The sequence below is a fragment of the Dipodomys merriami genome, unplaced genomic scaffold, assembly GCF_024711535.1.
Source record: "Dipodomys merriami isolate MVZ:Mamm:240054 unplaced genomic scaffold, mDipMer1.0.p SCAF_112, whole genome shotgun sequence".
Lineage (NCBI taxonomy): Eukaryota > Metazoa > Chordata > Mammalia > Rodentia > Heteromyidae > Dipodomys > Dipodomys merriami.
In genome coordinates this window covers 4,243,116-4,255,618 of record NW_027202405.1, presented here as the reverse complement: position 1 = coordinate 4,255,618, position 12,503 = coordinate 4,243,116, and the positions used below count along the sequence as shown (strand labels likewise).

Sequence of the window (12,503 nt, the reverse complement as noted above, 5' to 3'; positions counted from 1 at the left end):
AATGCCAGGACCAGCACAAATTAGGAAGAAGTGAATTACATGGCTTAATATTTCCATTGTTCTTCACAAATATTAGGTGTTTTGGAGATGACAACAGAAATTTGATATATAGGATGATGTAAATAAAAGCTATACTGTAGTCAAAGATTAAAATGGGCTGGGTGCCAGTGGCTCACACCTATAAGCCTAGCTACTTAGGAGGCTGAGATCTGAGGATCAAGTTTCAAAGCCACCCTGGGCAGGAAAGTCTGAATGAGACTTTATCTTCAATAAACCACCAGAAAACTACAAGTGGCACTGTGGCTCAAGTGGTAGAGTGCTAACCTTGAGCTGAAGAGCTGAGGGTCAGAATCCAGGCCCAGAATTCAAGCCCTACAACTGACTAATTAAAAAAAAAAAAAAGATTAAATGGGACTCATGAAGCAAAAGAAAAATCAAACTTAAAAAGGCAAGTGAAAAAATAAAATTGAGTTAAATGACACTTATAAAGGAAGATAGAACCAAAGGATGGAAGGCATTTTTAATTGACTGCCCAAATCTTTGCTGATGCAAAAGAAGACAGAAAATTAAAATTATAGAGAGAGAAGAAGCTGGCACTCAGACCGACCACCACCAGTGTCTGTCATTAAAGCCTTTTTCCTGTTCATTTGTCCTGTTATCCATGGCTGTTTTGTTCTATTAGAACACAACTGAGCCATTGCCAGAGAGATTTTATGACTTCAAATCTTTTTTAGTAAGTTTTTTATTGTGCAAATACCGTACAAAAGGGTTACAATTACATGAGCAAGGTAATGAGCTCATTTCTTATCAAGCATTGTTGTCTCCTCCTTTGTTTCCCCTTCCCATCCCTTCCCATCTCCCCTGCCTCCCTGCACCCCCCCACCAAAGTTGTAATGTTCATTTTTCAACATAACGACTTGCACACCTCATTTTTGCAATGGGTCCACCTGTATCCCTAGTTAAACAATTTGTTTTTTGCCCTTCCCTTCCACAAATTATACCAACATCAAATACAATGAAAACAGGAGTTATATCGTGGGGAGGGACATACAAAGCAACCAAAAAAATCATCTTATAAATATGTTAGAAACAATAGCAAGAAAGAAAAACCACTTGTGTCCTTATCTTGGAGTTCATGTCATCTAACATCATCTTATCTGACCTTTTCTGCTTGTCTCAGACAGATACTAGTTATTGCAAATAAGGGAAACCATGACTATCTGACCTTCATCAGAAAAAGCTTACAATCCTTATCCTAGCTCCAGAAGGTTTAAAACAATCTATTTGTACTCATCAAGACCTTTAAACCCAGCTGCAATTATTTTAACTGTATTATACTAAGGAGACACATTGATTAATAAAGCTAAAAACAATAATTTTGAATTCTTTACCCAGTATGTTGAAAGATTATTCTTAGATACATAATTCACTATTGTGTCCAATAATAGCAATTTAATAAACACTTTATGATTCTATTTTACTTTTTGTACATTTTCTAGATAAAGAAGTCAAGCCTAAACTTCCACGTATGTTATATTCATATCAAATATATGAATGCATAAATGCATGAAGGAATGAATGCATGTTTTACACATCTTCAGATTCCAGATTGACTACTTTGTATAAAGTTTAAGGCTTTATAATTTTGTCTCAATAATATGCTTATTATCCTAAGCATATTTCTGATGATATGCTATGTTAAAATGTCCTTTAATCTTTACTCATTGAAAGTACAAAATAATGCTTTCATAAACCTGTCATTAAAATTCTAATTCACATTTGCATTTTCTCCAAAATAACTTGTATTTTGATTGACAGTAAAATCCCTGTACTTTTCTGTTTGTATTAATTTTCCTTCATCATAAAGAAAGAAACCAATATGACACATGAGAATATGAAAAACAACAAAAAATCTAAGTGCCAAAATTATCACATTTATGCAATTGCTATTTTCAATGTTTGCCTATTTTTAGAACCAAAAGTGAGAAAAGAAGAGAAGCCAGGTATGTATATTTTATGTATAAATGTGTGCATGCATTTTATATTTATAATGAATATCATATCTCTTTGCCATGTTATGTTCTATGCCCAAATTTTGTCTTTGACAAAGTTTTAATAATCAAACAAAATCTGCATATTTGTCTGTTACTTATCTCTAGGAAACAATCCTCTATTTTCATAGTAAAATCTATGAAAGATTGTATGGTTCTGAAGAAGAAGAAACTGATTAGTCCTGTGGACTCCTAAACAACCACTATTTTCCCCCAATAATTCTGGGACATAGATACTCTATTAGTAAAATAGCTGCTCCCTTCCTTTTCTTTTCTTTGTTTCCTGAGTCAGAAGAACATTTCCAAGAACTTTAGTAAGAAGCAGAAACTTTTTCAAAAGAATATACAATAATATGATCCTGCTAAAATGGTAGCTTATGTTTCCCAGTTGTATTACTGTTATAAGGCTGCTATAATAATATATCATAAGTTGAGAAGTTTAACAATTATTGGCATTTATTTCCTAAAAGGACTGCAAGTTGGAAGTCTAAAATCTAGATGTTAGATGGACCATGTTTCCCTTGAAATGGGCAGGAAAGAATCCTTTCTTGTCTTCCCAACATTCTTGGTACCGTTGGCTTACATATTCATCATTTCAATTGTTTTCTCCAACATCACATAAGCATCTGTTCCCTGTGTTTTTCTGTCTTTTTATTGAGCTATTATCATCATAAACATACCAATCATGGTGGATAGAATATCTATGCACTTCCTCATGATCATATCTCAACTACATTACATTTGCAGTGACCTTATTTTAAAACTAAATCACATTTAACATAGTGGAGTTAGGATTTAATGTACCTTTTGAAAATATAGAGTTGATTACATAAAGATTTATTTTCTGCCCCCACCAAAATTCATGTCTTTCACTTGTCCAAAACACACGAACCCATCCCCAGTTGCTGAGATCTTAATCATTATAGCATCACCTCCTACATCTAAAATTTCAATTAAATATTCCAAAGGTCATCATCTAAGTCATCAAAATTTTTATGGATAGTCTTGAGATATTATTTATTCTTCCTTCTGTGAAAATTTTCTTACTTTTGGTCTATAAATCCATAAAACAGATTATATACCTTCAATCAAAATGATAAAGCAGCCATTGAAGAGACAACCTTATTCTCAAAGGCAGAAATCTGACAGAAAATTTAGAAAGTTGTAGCAAGTTGCAAGCACGTAAAAAATCTGGTATTTCTCAAGTTGTAACAATGACTTCTCTTGCTCATGTCTCTAGCTTCTAAGTCTCTGGGTAGTGAGCATAACCCTAATGCTAAAGGAGGCTTGCTCTCACCAGAGCTTTTCTTTGGAGTCATTATTCCTGCATTTCATCTTATCTCTATTCCTTTCTATCTAAGACTAGAATTGCTTTTGCTTATATAAAATTCTCAAAAGCCTGATCCATCTCCTATTCAAATTATGAATACCCAGGACAATGAATAACGGTTATTCAAATAAATATTTCCTAGGTTACATTTCTATTTCTCTTTTCTACTGAAGTGGTTGATTGGATTCATGAATCATCCACCTAATCTCTTTAGTAAACATATGTCTAGCCACACACTTGGCCGTTTCTGGGCTATAAAAAACAAGTAGAGTGAGAATTTACCAAGTCACCAGAAACTAATTCCTGTTTTATTAAAAATCCCTTCTACTGTTTTTCTTTCCTTCCATATTTTTATTATAGACTACAAAGAAAAATCAGTCTTTGGAATTTTGCTTGGAAATATTTTGCCTGGAAATATTTTGCCTGGAAATATTTTGCCTGGCTTTTAAAAATAAATATCCATATTATTCATTTAAAAATTCTACCTTTTTCCCAATACAGCTAAGTTCTCTGCCACTTTGTAATAAACATTTAGTGGCTAGTAACATGTGTCTTCTTTCTTTATTTGAGAAAATAAAAACAGATACACCATTAGCATCCTTATTTCATTAACATTCTGCTCATAAGAACAATAACACACACACAGACAAACATACATGAGAGAGAGAGAGAGAGAGGAAGAGTGGAGAGAGAGAGAGAGAGAGAGAGAGAAAACACTTTAGATACATTGCTTACAATTTCAAATGCTGCCATTGTAACAGTATTAACGGATAAAGCCTATAATAGGTGATTAGACCATAAGATAGGTTTCTTTCTGAGGAGTGAGATTGAGAAGCTTATGAAAAAGGCTTCCTGCAGTCTTCATCTTGCTTGCTGTCTTCCCCTTCCACTTACCAGTGTGGGAGAACACAGCATTCCTCCTCTCCATTGGCAAGGAAATGTCATTTTGGAAACAGAAACAGAATCTGACAGAATTTGGATTTTTTTTTTCTTCTTGGACCTTCTGGCCTCCAATAGTGAGAAATAACTTTCTGACCTGTACAAATTACCTAGTCTGTTATATCAGCAGAAAACTAAGACAGAAATATAGTTTTCTCTATTACTTTACTGAATTATTTCTGGGCCCTCAGCAGAATAGTCTTAAATATTTATTTCTGTCAGTAACAAAATCTCTGAGTGACATGGTAGGGTTTTTCATCAAGTTCCTCAAATACATTTGAGCATTTAGTCATTATGCAGCTCCCAATTCTCAGTTATGAAATTTGCTTCCATATTTGCAGGTATTTTCATGAAGTGCCCTGTTTTACCAAACCAAAATCTATTCATTTCTTCACATATAACAAAATACCGCCAACTGTTGCGTAAAACAAGAGAAATGCATTTCTTGACAGATGTGGAAATAGAGTAACATTCTCTCCCAAGCTTTAGAGATCTTGCCTCACCTCTCCTGGATCATTGTGGTTGTCATCAGTGCTCGGTGTGCTTGGCTTATGGATCCATCATCTCATTTTTGGCTGCCATCCTTAGAAAGTAGTCTTCTTCCTTTTTATCTATTCTCCTCTTTTCATAGAGTCCATCATATTGTAGCAGGATTTCTTCAGATTCTAAGTTATTTCATCTACATCAAAGGCATTTCTAAAATTACATTATGAGGCTGGGAATGTGGCTGAGCGGTAGAATGCTTGCCTACCATGCATGAAGCCCTGGGTTTAGTTCCTCAGAACCACATAAACAGAAAAAGCCGGAAGTGGGTCTGTGGCTTTAAGTGGTAGAATGCTAGCCTTGAGCAAAAGAAGCTCAGAGACAGTGCCCAGGCCCTGAGTTGGAGCCCCAGGCCTGGTAAAATAAACAAACAAACAAACAAACAAAATAAATAAAATTACATTCTCAAGTACCGAAGTTTAGGGCTCAACTTATCCTTTAAGACACACCTTCAAGCCATATTACTGTTTGTTTAGATTCCTAAATGATAAATGAACTCAGTTAGATAGATTGCAAAGTCTCCTTTTTCCTACAGTTTATCCTCAGTTAATTTGTAATCGTTTGCCACTATCATCATCTTAAAAATGGGAAGACAATTAAGGCTTAAATCAGTTATCAGCAGCAACATCTTAATGACCGTCAAGTGCATAGTGTGTTTATAACTACTGTGTTTAATGGTCTATCATTAATAAAACACTATAAAACCAGAATCATGTTTAGTAAAGTTCTTCATTGTTCTCTATTTTAAAAAAGTGATTTCTAAAATCAAATCTTTGTTCTAGTTTATTTTTCAGAATTACAATTTGCTGCTTTTTTTTTTCAGAACCACAAATTAAAAGGGATGCAAAACCAGGTAATCGCTTCAGAGCTGATATTGCTTTCATTCTAGAAATAAAACAGGCTTTCTGCCGCTGGTTGGATTTAAGCAAATTCCTAGTCCCTCATTATTTTTTTCCACTCTTATCTCTCAATATAATTTTACAGGATTCCATTAGGCAAAAATTCAGGATGGTCTACTGACCAAGTTATCTAGATATTATATATCATTAAATAAACCTTAGCCAACACTTCAGTTTTCAAGACACATCTTTTGAGGTCATTTCAAATTAAATTTGATAAAGTTTCTTTTATAACCCCCAGAGATTAAAATTCACAAACTCTTGGGCTATTGGATATGAAAGAGTTCAGGAACCTACTATGAATTTAGGATTTTTTTATTATCATCATTATGAAAAAATCATGCAGCATATCTGTGTAGATATTTATGGAAATACAGATCATTTTAAAAATTATTTTTCCAAGATTTTCAAGCTAATAAATACTGAAGGTAGAACTCTATACTATGTCTAAGATTTTCCAAACACTGTACATGTCTACTGAAATACTGTTTCTGAGCAACTCCATCATTTTTAAAAAGAGGTAGCTAATGTTGACCCCAAAACAGGTGACCCATATTCAAGTCCTACCTTTGATACCAACTAAGATGATCTTAAGGCTAATGCTGTACCACTGGAGCCATAGGCCACCTCTGGTTTTCTGAATGGTTTACTGGAGATAAGAGTCTCAGGGACTTTCCTGCCCGGGCTGGCTTTGAACCCCGATCCTCAGATCTTAGCCTCCTGAGTGGCTAGAATTACAGGCATGAGCCACTCGTCCCTGGCTTGATCTTAAGACTTTTGTAGAGACTCTCAAGTACTACGAAAGCTATTGTTTCATTATAAAAATATTATAAGTAATTATAATTATAAGTATTTATAAGTAAAATCCAGCTATCTGATTAAATTCAAGTATCTAAATTTAGACATATGCAGCATATCAATTCATTCTTTTAATTCGCCTCAGATATTATATTGCAATGGATCATTACTTCAGTCTAGTTGCTCTTATAAATAATACATATGTAATATAACAAAGTACCTAACTCCCTATCTACTGTTCTATGATTTATTTTTATTACATATATGTGTGTCAAATTAGTATGTTTGCTAGGCGCCAGTGGCTCATACCGGTAAGCCTAGTTACCCAGGAGGCTGAGATCTGAGGATTGTGGATCTAGGCCATCCTGGGCAGGAAAGTGAGACTCTTATCTCCAATTAATCACTCAATAACCAGAAGTAGTGCTGTGGCTCAAGTAGTAGAAAACTAGCCTTGAGCACAAAGAGGCTCAGGGACAGCTCCTAGGCCGAGTTTTAGCTCCACAACCGACAAAAACAAATTAGTATGTTTTACCAGATATAAGCATTTGTTTTAACTAGACCCCAAAATAAAGTAGACCTAGACCCATTTGAAACTTACATTTGTTAATTTTAAATACTACATTCTGGTAAGATAATTTAACCTAATATGTTATTTATTTATCCTTTTAGGTTCATCTGAAAAAGCACAAATGCACAGTATGTATATTGATCTCATGCATAATGATGACATAGAAACTTTTACAAGAAAAAAAACAGAAAAATTCCTAAATTATATATTTTAAACTATGTTGTATGATTTATTATAGCTTATGATTTGAAATTAGATCTTCTTACATGTAATTAAGGCTATGGGTGAGATGAAATTTTAGAAATATATTTATGGTCAAAATCGTTACATTATTTAAAAAATTACTGACTCGTCTGATAAATTCATTGAGTGTTAATTTATAAAGTTTCCAAATATCTGAAAATTCTTTTGTTTTTAAATTTTCAGAGCAAGACATAGGGAAACTAGAAAAAACTACTGTTGTTCATGGTAAACCAGGTATTTTGCAGATGGCATTTGTTAAAACAAAATTGTCATTCATCATTGTGTTTTTACAAGAAGGAGTAGAACATTCTATTCTAAAAATTATTTGCGACAATTCATGTCTTCAATCATTGGCCCACAAAGCATTTCCGGTTTTAATCATCCAATAGCATGGGAACTGACAGCTTGACCAATCAGATGCAGCTAGACACCCTCCCTCAGGGCAGAGGTATTTTATCACAGCAATAGCAGCACCCAAGAATATGGGCAGTGTATTTTGATCTGTCTTATTTTGTCAAGGACTAGACATTTTTAGGAAACTTTTAATTTGGATTCTCTAATTCAGTTGTAATTTCCTTAGACTCTCCAAGTCCCAAGAACGATGAAGAAATCCATATTTTTCTTGCTTCTTCCTCTCCCCCATTTTCCCCATCATCATTGGTCTTCCTTCTTTTCTAATTATTTTTGGTCTGGCATTTTGGAGAACATAGAGGGGAACCAACGAATGTGTCTTGTTTACAAAAGCAAGGTTATTAGTTTTAAATTAATTAAAATATTCTCCCCTTAAAGGAGGACATCTTGCACTTACTTTTTAAAATTGTACTTCAGATTATGTAGCCAATGGACTTAAATCAGCTTGATTTGACTCACCTATATTTTTAAAAATAGATAACACTAGCCACAAAAAAAATAGAGAGTAAGAGGAAAGAGGGCTGCAGTGTGGAAAGGTAGAATAGCTTTCTCTACTGACAAGCAAAATCTTAGAAACAACTTAGGAACTTCATAACTGAGGCACTAATCAAACCTTATTCTGTTCTTATTTCCTGAATGCTAGCCATTTGAGGTGAAATACAAAGACTGAGAATTTAGTCTCTCATACTCCTAGTCTTCTCATCACAGTTCGTTTTCATGTCAGTTACAGCCTTCATGCTTTTTATACCCAATGCTCATGATAACCAATGAAACTTTCTAAGTAAGTTATTTTCCAGCTCATTCACACCCATGCTAAATGCTTTGGGTTCCCCCAGTGAATTCTGGGTTCCATTTACACAAAAAGATTTAAAATAATTTCTCTTCTCATTCAAACTCATTTATGAAAAAGGGTCTATTTCTTGTACAGAGAGTCCCCTCAGTAGATAACTACAGTTATTTTTAAAGTGAAGACTAGATAGTTTGCATTGGCAGGTTGCGAAACAATTTAAATCGAGAAACTGCTGCAGTGAGGTAGTTTGAAAGGACCTCTCTGCAAGAATAAAATGTTCTCTGTTCTCCAATTCAACTCAAAAAAAGATATTTGCAGTTTTACCAAAGAAACAAACATGCTTTTTCTCTTGACTTTGGTGTTATTTCATAAAGAACACAAAATATCAAGGTTGAAATATGTCATTGTTTTGTACTGATGTATTCAATGTGTCTACTTGTGTCAACATTTCTCCCTATCACAGAAGAGAAAGATCTCACGCAGGGAAAAGCTGCCACAATTGAAAAAACAGGTTTTATATCTTTCTTCTCTGTATTACATATAACTATACACTCATTATCATTAAAGCATGCAGACTTAACATGATAAAGTCTGATTCTGAATGCTTGTGAATAATTTAACATATACTCAGAATTTTCATTAAAAGTAATAAGAATTGGGGTTTATCAGCGTAAAGTATGACTAACTTAAACTTATGTGTAATTCAGGAAAAAAAATCCATATAACATTAATTTTGATGTACCTTTATGTGTTTTATTTTCAAACTATATTTCCTCAGATCTTAAAATAACAGAAGTATAAGGATTCCTTCTGTTTAGAAATTAGCTGGAATACATTTTTTTTCATAAAAATTCCATGGAAATTTGTGTGGTTATATAACTTAAAATCTGTCTTAAACAATAACCCACAGACCACATAGTGTTAAAGTAAAATGCATCTATGGCTCATTCTTTCATGTGAGAAAACAAATAGGAGTTCAAATACCTTTACGGATTGACAACTTTCCTGTAAGTAGAAAATAAACTTCAACTAACATTTAGACCTCTGAGTATATTCTTCATTCTATTCCAAGATGGAAATTTTAACTATGTTGTTCATTGAATCCCATTTCTTATCAAATCATCCAAAAGCAAAAGGGCTGTTTTTTTCTTCTAGTCTAGTCGAGATAATCAAGTAACTAGTATTTAATGGCAGTTTCTCAGGAATTTAGGAGAAAATGAACTATTTAAACAAATTTTAAATAACTATTCCCTGAGAGCAGGATAACTTTATGAGGGTTTTTCACATTAGCTCAAAGGACCATTGTTCCTTGCAACCATTGCCTAAGTCATTGCTATTACTGGATGTTAATATGTCTCTTCTAATATCTCATTTTATTTTATGGGCAATTGAGGGCATATGAAAAAGCAGCCCAATATAGTTATGTCCCAAAAATACAGACTATTTTAAATTGTATGTACATTTCATTGCTTTATGTATTTTTCACTAAACACTATGATTAATGTATTTACTGACAGGGATAAATAAATATGCTACCAGGAAAGAGGTTCAGTTTAAACTCAGAAATAACTAAGAACAAGTTAATACAAATACAAACTGATTATTTTTCATGTTCTTAACTTACAATATGAAATCTGTTTCCCTCATTATCTGCAGTCAAGCCGAAGCCTGCAAGTAAGAAATAAAAGAAATAAAATCTGAGAAGTATTGCTTGACCGTTTCAACGTTAACAATTTGTTTGCTTTTTAAAATTGCTATTTTTAATGTTGTCCATGGCTAAATTACCTGTAAAATTAATTAGTTGATGTCATTGCTATGGCTTTGATATAACTTTATTGTTTTTCACTACAAACTAATAATTCATTATAGTCATACACAAGAAATGCCTAAAGACATGTCACAATTATTAACAATAAGCAAGAAAGTCTATTAGGCTACAAAATGCCTAAAATAAGAAACTAGGAGAGTTATTAAATTTTAAATCATTTATACATTATAATTAGTAGCAAAGAAAAATGAAATTCAAATTTCTAAGGTTATGGACTTTTCTCTCTCTCTGTTTCTAAATATATAGAGAGATGCATATATAGATATATATATACATATAAGCATCTATGCTTCATCTATATATGTATATGTCTATGCATCTTGGGGCAAAGGATGAAGAAATTTCAGTGTAATGAGCTATGATATTTAGTATTTTTATATTAATTAATATTCAAGTACCATTATGGAGTGGGAAATGAGTGTAACTGACATAGTTAAATTGAAGATGATTTTACCACTTTCCACTTTTATAAAATCACATTGTCTTTACACACTTTCTCCTCTAACCCCACCCCTACTGCCACCCAATATACAACATAGTCTCTAAAACATTACAATTCATTCCCAAATTCAACCACAAAAAAAAATACTTCAAAGGCATTATGTTTCCCTCTACTTTTACACGACTATGCACATTTAGACATCTAGAAAGAGTACATGCTTCTAGTAAGGTCTTAAGTTTCCCACCAAACATACAAATAGCACCAGATGAAGCATACACACTTACCAAAAGAAATCCTGGGGTGACAGTATATGCTATAACAGTAGAACTAGTGAATTAGCTAACTTATAAATATCTATTACAATCAGCAGATCCATTTTGGATGGATTCTGCCCCCTCTGGACAATGAGGTAACTTATTTCAAGGTTGGCGACAGAGGGTAGGAAGAGAAAGCATGCAGGGAGAGATGTGTGCAGGTGTGCTCTGATTTATACTTTGATTAAAGCCATTGATATATATAGTTCTGATTGCACCATAAGGATACATACATTTAGTAGAAACATTTTTGGTAATAGTTTAATTGTATACTATGAACCTACTAATAAGCTTAGAAATTGCTTAGTATATCTTGCTTTATATCTCATTAAATTGATCATGAAGGAAATGCAGTATTTTAATTGTAACTGCCAATACTTCTATCTGTAATCCTGTTGCCATTTTTGTCTTCAATGAAAATTTTAGACCTAAAAAAAGTAGGATTGCAATTTTTTTTACCAAACAGATTGAGTTGGGGTAGTTTATTCTTGTTTATCAAAATATTCATGTAGCTTTGAGATTTTGAATTGGTGAATTTATAACATTTGGAAAAGCATTACACATACCATAAGATCTCAGTTACCTAAAAGTGATTGGTATGTGTGTGATTGGAGGATCTAGACAGTCATGTCCAACTGAATTACTTGTGGCAATAATACCTTGCACTTTGTTTATATATGTTTTCTATAATGCACATGTTAAATAAAGGTCATTTTAAAAAATAAAATCACATTGTCCCAGGACTAACTTAAGGGAACAAATCAAACAAGCACATTCCAAGAGGTAGATAACAACATATCAGGATGCTGTAAGATAAGTAGTTCTGGTAACAGATTCAGGATGACAGACCTGTGTATAATATATACACAAGCACTCACACCAGTGTTTTGATAAGATTGTTGCAGAAGGTCACACATGTTCAGCCTCAGAAATCACTGCATAGTTTTCCATTGGCATCATTTATTCTCCAGGCATTCATTCACTCTTCCCATGGGTCTTTAGATTTTTTTACAGAATCTCTATCTGTCTGTCTGCATGTCTGCTTGCCTGCATGCCTGCCTACCTATCATCTATTTTTCAATCTATACAAACATACATACATAAATGCATTTAGGGATGCATCACACTTCAGGGAGACTCTGGGCTTTATAAATCCAAAAAGTTATAAACATTTAATTTTTTTTCTTTTAAAATCATAGAATTAGATCATGAATGTTCAGGTCAAAAAGCATTTCATTGTAAAGGTTTAGTGCAGAAATAACAGTGGTAGATAATTTAAAAGATGACAATTGATCTTAGGAAACATGCCTATTTGCCCATATTCACATAGCTGGACATAAGAAAAAA

The 12,503-nt window shown here is 33.2% G+C and overlaps 1 protein-coding gene across 29 annotated transcripts in view; it reads left to right on the top strand.

The window, feature by feature from the left end:
* Window positions 1–12,503, top strand: part of LOC138822567 (triadin-like) — a 180,900-nt gene that overhangs the window by 143,949 nt on the left and 24,448 nt on the right. For 15 of the 29 annotated variants that reach the window (XM_070015365.1, XM_070015369.1, XM_070015363.1 and 12 more), the window contains 7 exons: window positions 1,500–1,526; window positions 1,974–2,003; window positions 5,687–5,716; window positions 7,230–7,256; window positions 7,555–7,605; window positions 9,036–9,083; window positions 10,229–10,246. The exons of 1 other annotated variant lie outside the window; for it this stretch is intronic. In XM_070015365.1, coding sequence (XP_069871466.1) covers window positions 1,500–1,526; window positions 1,974–2,003; window positions 5,687–5,716; window positions 7,230–7,256; window positions 7,555–7,605; window positions 9,036–9,083; window positions 10,229–10,246 — 231 coding nt within the window. The remainder of the gene's footprint in view (window positions 1–1,499; window positions 1,527–1,973; window positions 2,004–5,686; window positions 5,717–7,229; window positions 7,257–7,554; window positions 7,606–9,035; window positions 9,084–10,228; window positions 10,247–12,503) is intronic. 13 more of the 29 variants (XM_070015384.1, XM_070015380.1, XM_070015376.1 and 10 more) reach the window with 9 other exon arrangements.